The sequence below is a fragment of the Bos indicus genome, chromosome 2 (genome assembly GCF_029378745.1).
Source record: "Bos indicus isolate NIAB-ARS_2022 breed Sahiwal x Tharparkar chromosome 2, NIAB-ARS_B.indTharparkar_mat_pri_1.0, whole genome shotgun sequence".
Lineage (NCBI taxonomy): Eukaryota > Metazoa > Chordata > Mammalia > Artiodactyla > Bovidae > Bos > Bos indicus.
The window spans coordinates 95,846,565-95,862,785 of NC_091761.1; the positions used below are offsets into that span (position 1 = coordinate 95,846,565).

A 16,221-nucleotide genomic window follows, 5' to 3' on the forward strand; every position below is an offset into this window, starting at 1 on the left:
AAACTTCAGTTTATTTAGCCATTATCATTTACATTAAAGCAGTGCTTACAGGTGATATAATTGATCAAGTGATACATTTTTTCGTCCTTTCAGTTTTGTTACAATCAGGAATTTATAATAGTTGACCATAATGCTTTATTTTCTCTTCGATTTTGCTATTTTTTGAAAAGTCATGGTCGTTTTTATGTCGTGGCAAGAGTTTACTTGAAATTTTTTAATGTGAATTTACCAGTATCAAAGGAAGACATTGAGGACTATATTTTGTCTAGGAAGATCATCCAAGCTGTGCCCTACTTACGTTTTAGGTTTAAGGCTGGTAAACATGTTAACAACAGAACAGAACTATGTTCCAATGAAAGATAAATGTAAGATCCAGCAGATATAAGTCATGAAGATCCTTTTTCATCCAAGTGCCTATACTAATAAATACACTAAATTGGGAATTATTTCTGAGTAATGAATGAGCCAAAGAGTGCTGCTGATCTCAACATTTTAGTCAGAATCATCTGTTGCTTTTTTTCCTTTTAATTCAATATGTATGTTCAGATTGATGATTGACCCGTAGTTTTACCAAGTCACAGTGCTTCAGTGTCTCACACCATGCTCACTGTTTCTCTTTTCAGCTGCCTCTGGAGATGTACAGACATACCAGATTCGCACAGCGCCCACTAGCACCATTGCCCCTGGAGTTGTTATGGCGTCTTCCCCAGCACTTCCTACACAGCCTGCTGAAGAAGCGGCGCGAAAGAGAGAGGTTCGCCTCATGAAGAACAGGTACATACATTGCATTTCCTTAGATTGTTGTAGGTCAAGTATAACTTCAGATTATGTCAGTAGCATCTTTGCATTGGGATTTTTTTTTCTAGTAAAATTGATGGATCCTGCTAAAACTTCTTTATTTAATAAGCTGCACTTAATGATGGCTGATGGTCAGTCTTTGATGAGTAGTAGTTCTCTTTCATGCAGTTTCTCCATGAGAGAGATAATGCACAACTTTGCTGTATTTTAACTATTGCTTCAGCCAGCTGACTCAGTTATTTAAAAATTGTTTTTTGTCACAAGTAGTATCATTAAGAAAATTAGGAGTTGTGTGTGTATATAAATGGTAAGTTTTATTTACATTAAATGTATTTGTAATAAGATAAATGTATGATGGCCAGTCCAAGTTTTAATGCATATTAAACACCTAAATAAAGATTTTCAAAAAATAGAGTAATTCTGAGAATATCTTATTATTGACAAAAATTTTAAAATAGAGCTAGTCTTCAACAATGAACATGCTAGATGTCAAAAATTTCTTAAACATGGGAAAGTTATTTCCATAAAGTAAATTCATAGCTGTAAATAGCTTTGTTATTAAAAAACAAAAGCAGAATAAAAAATGTTATTTACTTGTATTTACCTTAGTATTTGTATGTATTTAGCTTAGGATTTAAATATTTACCTTAAGATATGGAAGTTATCTAAGACAAACCAAAGAAAAGGAAAATAAAGATATTAAAAGTTTGAAACATTGAAAATATTCCTCTGCCTTTCACCCCAAGATTCTTCACATGCTGTGATGAAGTGAAGGAAACATGAAAGTTGAATTTAGAGGATCTAGATTCAAATCCTGGGTCTACCCCTTTTGCTGTGACTTCAGAACATAACCTCCTAAACCTCAGTTTTCTGGCATTTTTACAAAGAATCTGTTTTAAAAATAGAATCCCACTACCCACCCAGAGGGTGGTTCTGTGGGTCAAATAAGATAATTCCTTTGAAAGCACTTTGTAACTGCAGTGCTCTATTGAAACATTTGTTTTTCTGCAATTTCATTTTTCAGCTCAGATCAGCCTCTTTGATTCCTAAAATATTCCTAGCTATTACAGAATGTTAGTAAATTAGATCTAGACTATGAGAAATGGCAGTTTTTTTCCGGGTTATTAGGAAAAGAGTTGGAAACAAGCTGAGTAACTTATTTGTGCTCTATCAATCTGTGATTTTCTGTAAGTATTTAAGTTAGAATAATAAGCAGAAACATAAAAGCTGTGTTCATATTTAAATGTATTTAAAAATATAAACTCCGTTTAAACTTTTTCAGTTTTAAATGTTTGTAAGGAAATGTTTTAACCCTTTTTAAAATTAGAAGCAAGTCTGATTAGAAGTCTCAAGTAAAGGCTAGGCTAAAAAATGTAAGATAACAATATTTACTGAAGAAACCAGTTCTCAACAGACACAGCAGTCAGGTAAAAAATAAATCTCTTGATTGTGAAAACATCAGAAAGACTTCAGATTATGTCTATGTAGTCTGGCTCTGTAGAACAGAAACACTTAAGCACAAGCTGAGCAGGCAGCACTATAGCTTCTTGTCTACTCTGGTGTACAGAGAGAGAGCTGCCCATTTATAAAAGCAAATTAATTTGACTGGCATACCAAATTTTCCTTTTTCTCTATTCATTTGATTCATGATTTCCCACACACACACCCACCCACCCACAAACACACATACCTCCAGGTTGGGGACAGGGCACACAGAGCTACAGCTCCTAACAACCTCTGCTTGCCTGAGATATTCAGGGAAGCTACCTAACTTACTGTGAACTCTTTAATAAAATACTTTGGCTTGGATTTAATTTCACTCTAAGGAAACTTCCCATTGACTGCTATAGCTCCCTTTTCCGTTTATTCCCAGATTCCTGCTGCTTCTACTTTTTCAACTTTCATTCACTAGAATTTGCCTTCTGAGCCCACCATACCACTCCTGTGTCTACAAAAACATACAGATACCCTCCAATTTGGCACATCTAGTATTCTGTTCTCATTTCATTTTACCTTTATGGGAGTATTTGACACTTCTAACTGCTCGTTTCTCTAAGCTCTTCTTTGGCTTATTCACCTGGTTTTCTGCCTACTTTTCAAGTTTTCCCTTGAAACTTTCATGCCTACCTGTATTTCAGGCACCACCTTTATGTTGATACAACTTAATTATATACTGGTTTTGACCTTTCCCTTGAGATATCACTTATTTAGGTACCAGTATATATTAGACACAGTACTTTGTTTCTTTATATATTTCATTAGTTCTGCCCACAGTAAGAAAGAAGCTTATCTCCACTTTATAGTAAGCAAGTAAATATTTTGGCAGAGGTCACACCTTTTAAGAAATGGGTAGAACTGGGATATGAGCCTGGATCTGACACCAGAGCATGTGCACATGCTACCTCTCTTGTGAGCATGCAATTGTCATCGCCTGCTCTGCCGCGCAAACTGGAACACATGGTGGCAGTGTGCTGGAGGTATGTAGGGCCACGAAGCAAACATGGGAGCTTCCCTTGAATATTTATTTTGCTCAAAAATTTGGCAGAAACAAACATTTTAAAGGTAAAACTAAAGATTCGAAACTAAAGGTAAAACTAAATTCATACCAAAGGTAGTTGGCTTTGGATTGTGCCCCCATCCTTAGTTTTCTCTGGTATTATGGTTACTTAGGTGGAAAAGTTAGAGAATCAGTCTTCTGAACATACTCACTAGGATAGATACCCCTTATGTACCCCACACAAAGGCTGTCCTCTAAACTTGGATTAGGAAAAGTTGTGATTCTTCAAATTCTGTAACATTCAAATTGCCATATACTCAGAAATGAAGCGGTAAATGTTCTAAAAGTATAGATGGTTACATTAATTGTGTTGCTACAGTAACAAAAAATCAGTGTCTTAGAAACAAAAATCTCTTCCTCACTTACTTACATTTTGGCAGCTGCAAGTCATATGCTATGGCTCTCCTCCACGTGCTCCCAGCCAAAGGAGGAGCATCTCTTTGAGGCCTGTCCTTGTAGCAAAGGGAAAGGGGCAATGCTTTTTGAAGCATCTGCTTGATTGTGATGAACATCACGTCCACTCGAGTACCACTGGTGAAAGCACAGGTGAGGACAAGCCCAACGTCAGTGAAATGGGGATGTATACTCTTCCCACAGGGAGGGAGGAGTAAAAAATTATGGAAGCAGTGCAACCCCTGTCTTGTAATTTTAGAATGCAGGAAGAATATAACAGTTTTCTTAAAAGTAGACGTCATAAAGGAAAAGGTTAAGTAGGTATGACAACACCTATGATTAGCCAAGGAAAAGATAAAATAGCAAAGCAAACAAACTAGAAACCTTTTAACATATAAAATCAGGAGACTAATAAGGGTATGTAATAGGTAGATTTAAAGACAATGAATTAGAAATAGGGTTTAAAAAAATAAAAAATTCAAAGCAAGTTAAGTGTATGCTATGTCAGTGAAGGTACATCCATTCAGCTTCCCAGGTTGCTCAGCTGGTAAAGAATTGCCTGCAAAGCAGGAGGTCCTGGTTCGATTTCTGGGTCAGGAAAATCCCTTGGAGAAGGGATAGACTACCCACTCCAGTATTCTTGGGCTTTCCTAGGGCTTTCCCCTGGGAAAATTCTTTATGGCTCAGACCGTAAAGAATCCATCCTCAATGCAGAAGTCCTGGGTTCAGTCCCTGGGTTTGGAAGATCCCCTGGAGAAGGGAACAGCTACTTATTCTAGTATTCTTGCCTGGAATATTCCATGGACAGAGGAGCCTGGCAGGCTGTAGACCATGGGGTTGCAAAGAGTCTGACACGACTGAGCAACTTTCACTTTTTCATTCAACTATATAAAACCAACCATTAATAATGAAGGTTTGTTTTTATTGAGATGGGAAGATGCTCATAGTGGAAAAGAGCAGGTTACCAATATATATATATTATAATCCCATTTTTATTTATTTTTATTACAGAAGATAAACATACTCATTATAAGCATATTAGAAAACATAACCTAAAATATATACTCACCACTAATGTACCACCCAAAATGTTAACATTCTGGAGTATAATTTTTTTCCCCTAGTATATATGTGCAATGATAAATAACATTCTTTTAGTATAGTTTTTAATTTTTTATTTTGGAAAATTTTTAGCTTATGGGAACAGTTAAAAGCATTTTAGTACAGAGTTCTAGATACTCTTATCAACCTTCTCAACTTTCTTACAATTTTAGCATATTATATAACCAGTCTGTGTTTCTTAAAACTAAAGAAATTAACATTCTGTCATATACTGTGGATAGTAATTAACATAGTATTTTTGGACTTCCCTGGTGGCTAAGACTGTAAAGTGTCTGCCTACAATGCGGGAGACCAGGATTCAGTCCTTGGGTCGGGAAGATCTCCTAGAGAAGGAAATGGCAACCCACTCCAGTGTTCTTGCCTGGAAAATCCCATGGACAGAGGAACCTGGTAGGGTACAGTCCGTGGGGTCGCAAAGAGTCGGACACGACTGAGCGACTTCACTTTCTTTCTTTTTTATCATGGTATAATACCATTAACTGAACTATCCATTTTATTTGAATTTCCTCAGTTATTCCACTTTTCTCTACCAAAATCCAATCCGGGTTACTACATTGCATTTATTCATTGTGGCTCCTCATCCCCTCCAGTCTGTGACAGTTGTTTTCTTTTGAAGAGTAATAAACTTTCTTTCAGAATATCCTTTACTTTGGACCTGTGTGCTGTTTTCTTATGATTAGATAAAGGTAATGAATTTGGGGGAAGAATCCCACAGAGGTGTAGTCTGCCCCTTCTTGTCACTTATCAGGAAGCACATACTAGCATGATTCATTCCTGACAATGTTCACTTTGATCACTTGGTTAAAGTGCTCTCCAACTGCTCCACTACATTTATTTTTCTCTTTTTACACCCTCTTCCCTACAAGCAAGTTACTACATTCAGCCCACACTGAAATGGAGGATTATTAAATACCACCTCCTGGAACAGAGAGTATCAAAGAATTTGTGGTTATAGGTGAAAACTAACACAGTAATTGGTGTAATTTCACAAAGATACTTGGAGACTATGCAAATATCTTATTTCTTTTTCAGGTATTCCCCACTAATTTTAGTATTCACAGGAAGATCTTTCCTGATTATTACTATGATATTATAATGAGAATTTTGTTTCCCCATCCCTTCTGCAATTATTAACTGGAATTCTTTAAGGAAAATCTTTCCCTTCCCCGTGTATTTTTTATATCAGTATGAATTTATAGATATTTACCTTATTCTTTGGGCTGTAATTCAATATTACTTAATTATGATATTGTTAAGATTATTCCAGCTTTGGCCATTAGGAGTTCTTGTAAGTTGGTTCCTGTGTCCTTTAGATGGCATCTTAATTTTCTTGAAGCTCATCTTTATTTTCTGACACTACATTATCCAGGTTCAACTTCTCATCTTACGGTTTTCTCTGCCCTAGCTTTGAAATCAGCCATTTCTTCAGTGAGCCCTAGTTTCTTTCATTGGAAAATGGTTTACTTTGACCAATTGGTTAAAGTGCTGTCCAACTGCCCCCCATTACAGTTATTTTTCTCTTTTTATAAATTTTTCAAAGTGCTCTTTGCTACTGCGGTTTCACAGGCCCTCTTAAAGGACAGAGCTAGGAAATATATATGTGCGTGTGTATATACACTAGCTCATGTATACACACATCTATAGTTCTGTGTATTACTATATACTGTAGTAATTACTGTAAGTATGTTTTACTAACCCCACTGACTAATCTCTAACCACAGGGTTTATTTTAGCCTTACCTTCCCCCTTTGCTTATTTGTAACTTCGTTCTCTGAGAGAAACTTGGCTTCCCAATAAAGATGGTTTATTTATGTATTTATTAAACACTAGTATCATATAAAATAGTTTTATAATTGCTAACTTATACCCCTGTGAGAAACAAATTTACAATACAACATTTATGTACAATTCTTTTTTTTTTTTTTTTTTCCGCTTATAACCTTAAAGTACTAGTAAAGGCACTGTTTTCAGAATTACTTAGCTGTGCTTCTTTTTTCTCTACTCCTTTCAGTGAGGTGGGTGGTGGTGGTGGTTTAATTGCTAAATTCTGTCCAACTCTGTGACCCCATGGACTGTAGCCTGCCAGGATCCTCTGTCCATGGAATTTCCCAGGCAAGAATACTGGAGCAGGTTGTCATTTCCTCTTCCAGGGAATCTTCCCGACGCAGGGATCAAACTTGTATCTCTGCTTCACAGGCTCGTTACCCCTGAGCCACCTGGGACGCCCTCGGTGAATTTATGGCATACATTTACAGTAAAGTTAGATTTGTCAACGTGTTCATTCAGTTCTGGGATTACCTGATATCTTGTTCTCTGTTTTTAAGTTGTCATTACTTTACTCTTTGTGCTGCGTGGTTCTCTGGCGTCTGACAGACATATCTCCCACCACAGTGCCGTACAGTGCATTTATACCATTCTAAAAAGCATTCCCAGTGATGATTCTTGGTGGTTGGCCTCTACCCCTTTCCTCAGCTCCTAGAAACCACTGAACTGTTTTCCATCTTCTTCTGTCTTTTCCAGAATCTCCTATAACTGTAACCTTTTGGATATGACTTCTCTCACTTAGCACAATGCATTCAAGATTCATTGTTAGTGGTGTATGAATCAGGTAGTTGGTTTTATCCCTGGTATTCTATGGATGTGGTTTATCCATTCACCTTAAAGTTTATCTTCATTTCTAGTTTTGAAGTATTATGAATAAAGTTACAATGAACAGTTAGATACAGGTTTTTGTATGAACTTTCAGTTCACTTGAGTAAATATCTAGGAGTGGCCTGGATGGATGCAATGATATGTATATATTTAATAAGAAACTGCCAAACTGTTCTTCAGAGTGGCTATACCATTTGCCTTTCTACCAGCAATGTGTGAAAGTTCCAAGTGCTCTGTATCAAGTGTTATAACTATATTTTATATTTAGGTCTTTGATCCCTTTTGAATTAATTTTTGTAAGGTGTGAAGTGTGTTCAGGTTTATCTTTCTGTATCAACTGTTTATTCTAGCACCATTTGGTAAAAAAGATTATTGTTTCTTTGTGGAATTGCCCTTGTACTTCTGTCAAAATGTAATTGACCATATTTGTATAGGCTTGTTTCTGGGGTGTCTGGCTTGCTTCATTGTTTTTTTTTTTCCTTTTTTTTTTTTTTTTTGCTTCATTGTTTTGTGTATCTGCCCTTTTGCCCATTCAGTCCATTGGGAGAATCTTTTCATTCTCTTCTTTTCTTAAAAGTACTCAGATAGAAATTTTTGAGACACTTTAAGAGGCACTCTCTAAGCTAAAGAGTTCTTTAAATTTTTTATTTAAAGCTCATTTGAATTTTTGTATTCTATTCCAAAATATAGTAATTTTTATTTTCATGTGAGAATGCTTGCTACCCTTCTGCCCCATCAATTAAAATTGGTGCTTCAGAACAGTTTTTTTTTTAATCAGTTTTCTATGGTATGTTGAAAATTTTACATTAGGCAATTTCCAAGTCATTCTCTTTATTTTTTCAAATGCCTAATCTATAATATATTAAAATGTTTGTTGCTTTGAGCCAGATCTCTTTTTTTAATGTATTCTATCTAACCCAAAATAAAGGCTGCAGAAATGTTGCCTAATCTTTCCTGTCTTTTGCTTATAGGGAAGCAGCACGAGAGTGTCGTAGAAAGAAGAAAGAATATGTGAAATGTCTAGAAAACAGAGTGGCAGTGCTTGAAAATCAAAACAAGACACTGATTGAGGAGCTAAAAGCACTTAAGGACCTTTACTGCCACAAATCAGATTAATTTGGGATTTCAATTTTCACCTATGATGGTGGGAAAAGGACTGGCTTGGCCACAACCAGAAAGACAAAATAAACATTTTATTTTCTAAACATTTCTTTTTTTCTATGCGCAAAACTGCCTGAAAGCAACTACAGAATTTCATTCATTTGTGCTTTTGCATTAAACTGTGAATGCTCCAACACCTGCCTCCACTTCTCCCCTCAAGAAATTTTCAGCACCAGGAATCATGAAGAGACTTCTGCTTTGTATCCCCTGCCCTCTTCAAGAAGTAATAATTTGTTTACTTGTAAATTGATGGGGGAAATGAGGAAAAGAAAATCTTTTTTTAAATGATGTCAAGGTTTGTGCTGAGCTCCTTGATTGCCTTAGGGACAGAATTACCCCAGCTCCTTGAGTTGACGTAATGTTTGGGCCGCATGCTTAAAGTAAGTAAGGTGCAATGAAGAAGTGTTGATTGCCAAATTGACATGTTTTCACATTTCCATTGTGAATTATGTAAAATCGTTGAAGAGACATACCCTGTGAGAAAAGAATTTTAGGATGGTGTTGAAGAAATTAAGAATGAATTCAGAGTGCTTTCTATGTATATTCTCTTCAATACTGAACACTTGTCCTTGGTTCTTAAAAATATTCTGTATTAACTATAGCTCTTCAATAGGGCAGTTGTTGCTTCTTAATTCAGTTCTGTATGTGTTCAACATTTTTGAATACATTAAAAGAAGTAACCAACTGAATGAAAAAGCATGGTATTTGATTTTAAATTAAATCAAAGTAAGTAAAATTACAAAGCTTCATTTAGTTTAGTACTAAATTTTTAGTACAAAGATGCTCATTAGTAAACCAGTTCCTTGAGTTATATAACAAGGTTTTTAAATAAATGTTTTTGTCATCACCTTCAAAAATATTTATATTGTCACACATTTACTTTAAAAGGTTTTTCTAATTAAACTGCTCCTCTTTGCACTTATACCACCAACAGGAAAGCCTTCAAGATGTTGAAGCAAAGTGATATATTTGTTTATAAAATGTTATGTGTTGTAGAAAAATGCTGATTTTAAATTGTTTCCATATTAACATACTTTAACAGTTTAGTGAATTTTTTAATGAAAAAAGTTATAAGGATATAGTTTAAAAGTACAATATTAGATATACACAAGGAAAATATTTTCTTCAGACTTATTTGAATGACTGCTGTACTACAATATTTGAATTGTCATTCTTGCAAGACCTTTTTTTGTTGTTTTCTTCCAAAAGGGATAGGGATGCTTAGCTTTCCAGTATGCTGTATATCCTTTGTTATTCTGTGAAGGAGCTACCTGTTTTACCTGACTAGAACCGTCTGTATGTATCACACATTGTTTCCAATATGACTTTTAATTACTAATACTCATTTTATTCACTAAGTTGATAAATTTAAAAGTTACCCTTTAAAAAAATAAGACTGAGATAGATCTGAAAAATTTGAAATTGACATAATGTTAAATTATAATTTCTCATTTGAAAAGGTGTTCTTTTTTTTAAGAGTCTAGGATTTAATGTTTTATATTTAGTTATGTCATGGGTTGTTTTTAAGTTTGTTAATGTGTTAACAAAATATGCAGATGTGGGTGTTAATTATTGAGTCCATTTTGAAAAGTAAGACTTTTAATTAATATTTGTAAATGGTATTATTTTTTGTTTGTAACAAACCGTTGTCTTTTTTTAAGGATGAACAGAGTTTATGAAGCCAGCATCATTCTAAGAATTGAGTGATGTAGTCTTATCTTTGGACAGTTCACCAGATTCTCAAGAAGGCTTTCAAACGACTGTAAATTTTGTTGTTTATCCTGCTGAGCTAACGGTGAAAGTTGTAGCATAAAAATTATTTGTATGCCAGCATAGATATACCATTTTCCAAAACTGGTTTGATAGAAACCAAGCAAAATCACAAATCTGTTTGCAAACCAGAATTTTTAAATGAGTCAGAATGTCAAAACTGAACACTTTAAAAGTCATAAGCTTTAGAAATGAAAATTGCTTAATATTTAGCAAATTAAATGTTTTCAGAAATCAAGGCTGTTTAATTAGCAAGTTGGTGGTCTCTTAGTCCCTGATAAATCAAGGCAATCACATCCATATTAGCTGGTTGGATTTATAAGTTACTTTGAGGATGACTGCTCTGGTTTGAAGTCAGTTAATGGTGAGGTAAGAAGTATATTCTGTTGCTAAATCTGTTTAGACCTTGGAGAGACTTGAAGATTTTCGTTTATACAGATAGAAATTAAGCATCTTTTGTGAAGACTTTTTTTTTTTTAAGAGAATTGGGAAAAATGTGTTTGTTTTTAAGCATGCAACTTTGAGAATCTTTGTTAACAACATAATTTTTAAAAATCTTACAGCCAAGAATATATGTGGCCACATTATAAATGTTTTTTGTCTTCATATTGGCCAAAAGGGAATAAAACTGTCATCATAGGAATCTGTACATATGCTACTGATTTGCCTAGAAAATAGCAAGTTTGGTATTGCTCACTTTGCAAATATAGGGCCATGTGGCACTTTTATCTATAGGACAGATTAATTCTAATAAAAATGAAGTGGGAGGGGTTTATTTTTGATATATTGCTCTTATGAGTTTTTAGGCTTTGATAGTGTTTAACTGAAAAGTGGTTTAGAAAGGGCTAGATCCAATGTGTTCACATTATTAAACAGAATTGATACCAGGTGTAATTTTTAAGTTCATTCTTTTTCAAACTCAAGTACCATATTGGCAACCATAATATTGTCATAGGTGCTCTATTCATTTAGATATTCTTGGGGGGATGGCATTTGTATAATACATGTGTACATATATATATACATACAGTATATATCTGAGGCTCTGAGAGCTCTTAAGTCAGGAATGCTAAGTATTATAGTATATTGAGGTCAGATGAAATTTTACATTTTTGCGTGATCTATTGCATCCCTTTTGGTAGTTTCTTGGACTGCATTACTCCAGCACTCATGATGGATTTTTTTATCTGCTAATTTCCTTTTTTTTTAATTGTTAATTTTATTTGACTTGATACTTTTAAACATGTTACTAGTCACTTGAACCACCACCACAACCACCACCACCCCCAAAAGTATTTGGTTTTTATGCTTTGTCTCTGGCAGCTATAACAGTGGTGAGAACATTTTGAAGATAGCTTCTAAAAGGTACCACTGATTTTTTCAAAAATCATCCTGGGGGAAAATTTTTGGTGTTTTCATTTGAGCAGGGATTTTTGTCAGAAAATACACTTAGATGGTAAGTCAGCAGCAGTGCTAGTATCTGAAAGCACAATACCAGTCAGGCAGGCTGTCCGATCAGAAGTCATCTGGCTGAGGTTTATCTCTGTCTCTCAGGCCTAATCCCTGATCCTTTTGACCATTTAGGGTGACATGTGGAATCATACAAAGGCTTATTAGGAAGATACAAGTTTGTTTAAACCAGGATGCTTTTACTTACTTTAAGTGACTTCAATCTAGATTTCTTATTTTCATTTCTAATATTTTTAATTCTGTGATCAGCTTTAGTCAGCTGTCAGCATAAATTGGTCTCTTTATTTTGAAGATCAGAAGGTTGGCTGCTTCATTTTTCAGGATTAAATAAGGCTGACATCTTAAAGTTAAAATTTTGAATTAAAGTAGGTTCCAAAGACACTTGTTACACACCATTTCATTTTTTTCAAGAGGCTCTATTTGTTGCCTTTGTAACCCTGAAAACTGTGGGTATATTGTTTCCCATTGACTTAATACAAAAGTTGTATATTTATTTGGATTATATTTACATTATATTCTTTGTAAATGTTTGGTGTAACTTGCACTTTTAAAACGACCCTGTTTGGGGTATTAGCAAACTTGAGAAATTCCCTCATCAATTGTCATCTGACTTTTTATGTCTTTCTCCTCTCTTCAAATCATGTGTCTTTTTTATGGAAGCTTTTCATTGATTAAAATATTTTATTTAACACCTAAATGCTAGCCTTATAAATAGCTGTAAAAAGAGGAAAATAAGGAAATTAGACTAGCTCAATTAATTTAAAAATGGGTTCAAACCCTATCTAATTCTCTTTCATCATGAATAAAGATAGTAGGAAATACAACTCAAGTGAATAAATACTTATTTCCAATTTTAAATGAGATTCTGTCCTCACCCCAACAATACTATCTATAGGATCCTAAGATATCCTTGAATTTGTGCAGAACAGTGAAAGACTTCAAGGTAATTAATTATTGTTGTCATGGAGAACACGTAATAATTTGATTAACTTTTTCACTTTAAATTGTCTTTGTTAACATAAAAAATAACTGTCTAAATTTGACTGGTTTCAGATGAGAGGAAAAGTGAGGTGTGCTTATAGTAAGCCTATAGGTGAAGAATTGTGGGATAAATTTGTTCACTCAGTTGTACAAAGCACAACTAGAACTTTTTGTTGGATGGCTTACATACATCTTGAATACTTTTAATGTTGATGTGTTGACTTTTTTTAAGTTGACTGCACAGTCACTGTTTGTACTAGGAACTGGTTTCCTTGACTGTCTAGAATCAACGGCTGAGAGAGGCACTAATCCCTGAGGGGTTGAACATATCATGGAGCTGAGTCAGTATGGAAGAATTTCAAATCAATCAAACAGGGTGCTGCAGTTCCATCTGTCTCATCTGCTGATGATAAGTTCTTATTGATGAGTGAATGTAGCTTAAGCCTTTGTATGTGTCCTCAGGGGGCAGACAAACTTTAAGAGGGACCAGATAACATTTGAATGGAGGAATTATATTTCAGGTGTTTTAGCTTGAAATTTATTTTTTAAAAAAATAAAAATAGAAAAAAAAAAAAAAGAAGAACAAAGCCTGTGAAGCAATTTGATACTATAAACAGGCTGAGTTGTTTAGCACAGAGAGAAAATATTGACCTGTCTGCATTCTGGTACTGTACATACAGGTCCTAGTTGGGTAAAACACGATACATTTTGAGTTATTCTCACCAGCAAGTAAAAGTAAAGTGAATATTCTTCAGTAAGTGTCTTTTGAAAGGGTCAAACTATAGGAAATGCAAATTTTACCTGCTTTATACAGGCATTATTTAATACTTGCCTATAGAAGTATGGCATTTCTAAGCTGGTGTCTGAGGAGCATCTCAGATGTGAGAGTAAATCTAACATAGTTCAAAAATTGGTAAGGGAGGAAGAAAATCCCTGCAGATGATGACCTTAGTCAGCTGGCCAAGTGAAACGATCTGTCATTGTGTTTGGGAGGTTTTATTTTCTTACGTTTTTAAAATTGAATTGGTATATGCTTTATAGACATTGTATTTTTATCCAGGTGCCACTCCAATCTGTGTATGTAATAAAATTATTTATATTAAAATTGGGAAATAATCCGTGAGTATAGATGAGGATGGCAGAGAAGAGTGCTCGTTCGCAGTTTTCCATGTAAAGTCCCTGACTAGTTTGTCATGTCAGTTGTCATCCCCACCCAAAAAAGGAATTATTTCTAACCTAGCTGTATCACTTGAAACTTTAGAAACAAAGTAATCAGGGAAGTTTCTAGAGAGAAAGGTGTCAGGTTTTTGGTTTTGTTGTTTTGTTTTTCCTTGAGGATTGGGGTCAAGAATACCTCCCCCCAAAACTGTCAGCACAAAACAGGGTATTGACTTTTAACTCTGATGTTGCTATTGGAGTTGAATACTAAATAAGTAACTATAGTGAGGAAAATACATTTCTAATAAAATTCCCTACATTCTAGAAGCATCCCTGTTTTAATTTTTTTTTTTTTTTACCTAAATCTTTTTGTGCTTTGTGTAAAAAGAAAAAATGTACTGAGTTATAATGCATTTTATTAACACTATGTACATATTAGCTGCTTTGTGTTCAGAATGGTAGCAATTGCTTTGTATATTAAAGTAATCCTTGTGAATTTGTGAAATATTGTCATAAAGTGCTTTTTCTTACTGTAATCTTTGTGGTATCAACTGTCATAATGCCCTTTTTACACAAACATTTATGTGCTGTCACATAAACATGCTTTTAAAAACTCTTTAAGTCTCTCTTTTTGGGATGGGATCATCTACATTGTGGTTTTTCTAGGTGTGTGAAGCAATATTTTGTGGACTTGGTTTATTTTGTTAAATGGCAAAAGTTATGCTAGAATATATCACAAGCTTATGTTGCACAGCAGCAGAAAACTAACTCAAACAACATATCTTTACTTAATTTTACTGTATTCCTGGTTTTTAGCACAATATTTCTTTTTTCAGCAAAATTAATGAACAGTGCCTTTTTTAGGATTTAGAGATGTTACTGCCCTGTTGAGACAACCGATGGGAGACATATGGCCAGCTGTGTTTAATGTCTCAAAATGCATGTTTGCATTGGAAGGATAAGAACAGATGGATCTATTGGGTCTCCTTGTAATTCTAAAGTTCTGTGATTGCATAAAATGGAAGGAAAGGGGAGGAGATGTGGTTAATCTGCTCTTTACTTAAAGCTCAAGAATAAAAGATTCTCTCCTGTACTATTGATTCAATTTCTGAAAATTAGCAGTTGCAGTCTAAAGGGCCTTTAAAAATTGCCATGTTGTTTAAGCCTGTTATATCTGCCATTGTATTGAAAGAAATACATGAGTTTTATTCTTCTACAAAGAGTGACCACATAATGTACAGACAGACATTTTTGCGAGGGAAAGGGTGAGGTGTAAGCCAGGACTATGCTGAGCAAACTGGGATTTATGGTGACATTCCTTGTCAGCTGAGCTTAGGTGCTTGGATCTCCAGTAAAAACGAAGAGTGCCTATCCTCTCCATCCACAACTTGCTGTCACTTGCTTATTTCACAAACATGTACTTGTTGAGAACACAGTTCAAGGCACTGAAAAGTTCCTGTCTTCAAGAAACTAAGACACATAGCCAAGGAAACAATTCTAACACATTAATACGATTTGAGTCCTGAACTCTAGACTCATATTTGTCATCTGTACTCCGACTGCAAAATAGAGGTCCAAACTGAACTTTTAATTTCTCCTCTAAATCTATTGTCCCTTAAGCTGGTTCTTCTCCATCTGGAAGGTGACACCATTATCCACTAAGCTGCCTTGAATCAGGGTTGTCCTTCCCTCTTCATTTTAATTTCTCCACAACTTAAGCACATTGACCATACTAGGGCTTAGAATGCTAGTGAGGGCCTAACAAGAGAGAAGGTAATTTGAGTTTGAATGTGACTTTTGTTCTTAAGGTGCAAATTCATAAAACATCATTTTGAAGTGTGCATTCATAATGTATTACCACCACCTATATCTAGTTCCAAAAGTTCCAAAACTTTTATCACTCCAAAGAAATGCTGTACTCAAATAAGAATCATTCAGTTTTCCCCTCCCTTCAGCCCTTGACAACCACCAATCTCTGTAGATTTACCTGTTCTGGATATTTCACATTATCATACAATATGTGACATTTTATGTCTGGCTGCTTTCAGTTAGCCTACTGTTTCTGAAGTTCCTCCACATTGTAGCATTTATCAGTACTTCATTTCTTTATGGCCAAGTAATATTCCAATGTATATATATGCCACAGTTTGTTCATCTGT

At 34.8% G+C, this 16,221-nt stretch overlaps 2 protein-coding genes across 13 annotated transcripts in view; one reads left to right on the forward strand and one right to left on the reverse strand.

Moving 5' to 3' along the window:
• The window catches only part of CREB1 (cAMP responsive element binding protein 1), a 57,254-nt gene extending 42,099 nt beyond the window's left edge, over positions 1 to 15,155 (forward strand). For 5 of the 7 annotated variants that reach the window (XM_070770903.1, XM_070770882.1, XM_070770894.1 and 2 more), the window contains 2 exons: positions 624 to 774; positions 8,494 to 15,155. In XM_070770903.1, the coding sequence (XP_070627004.1) occupies positions 624 to 774; positions 8,494 to 8,638 (296 nt within the window). In that variant the 3' untranslated portion in view covers positions 8,639 to 15,155. The other 2 variants (XR_011561525.1, XM_070770899.1) reach the window with 2 other exon arrangements.
• The window catches only part of METTL21A (methyltransferase 21A, HSPA lysine), a 68,949-nt gene that overhangs the window by 38,454 nt on the left and 14,274 nt on the right, over positions 1 to 16,221 (reverse strand). The window lies entirely within an intron of this gene.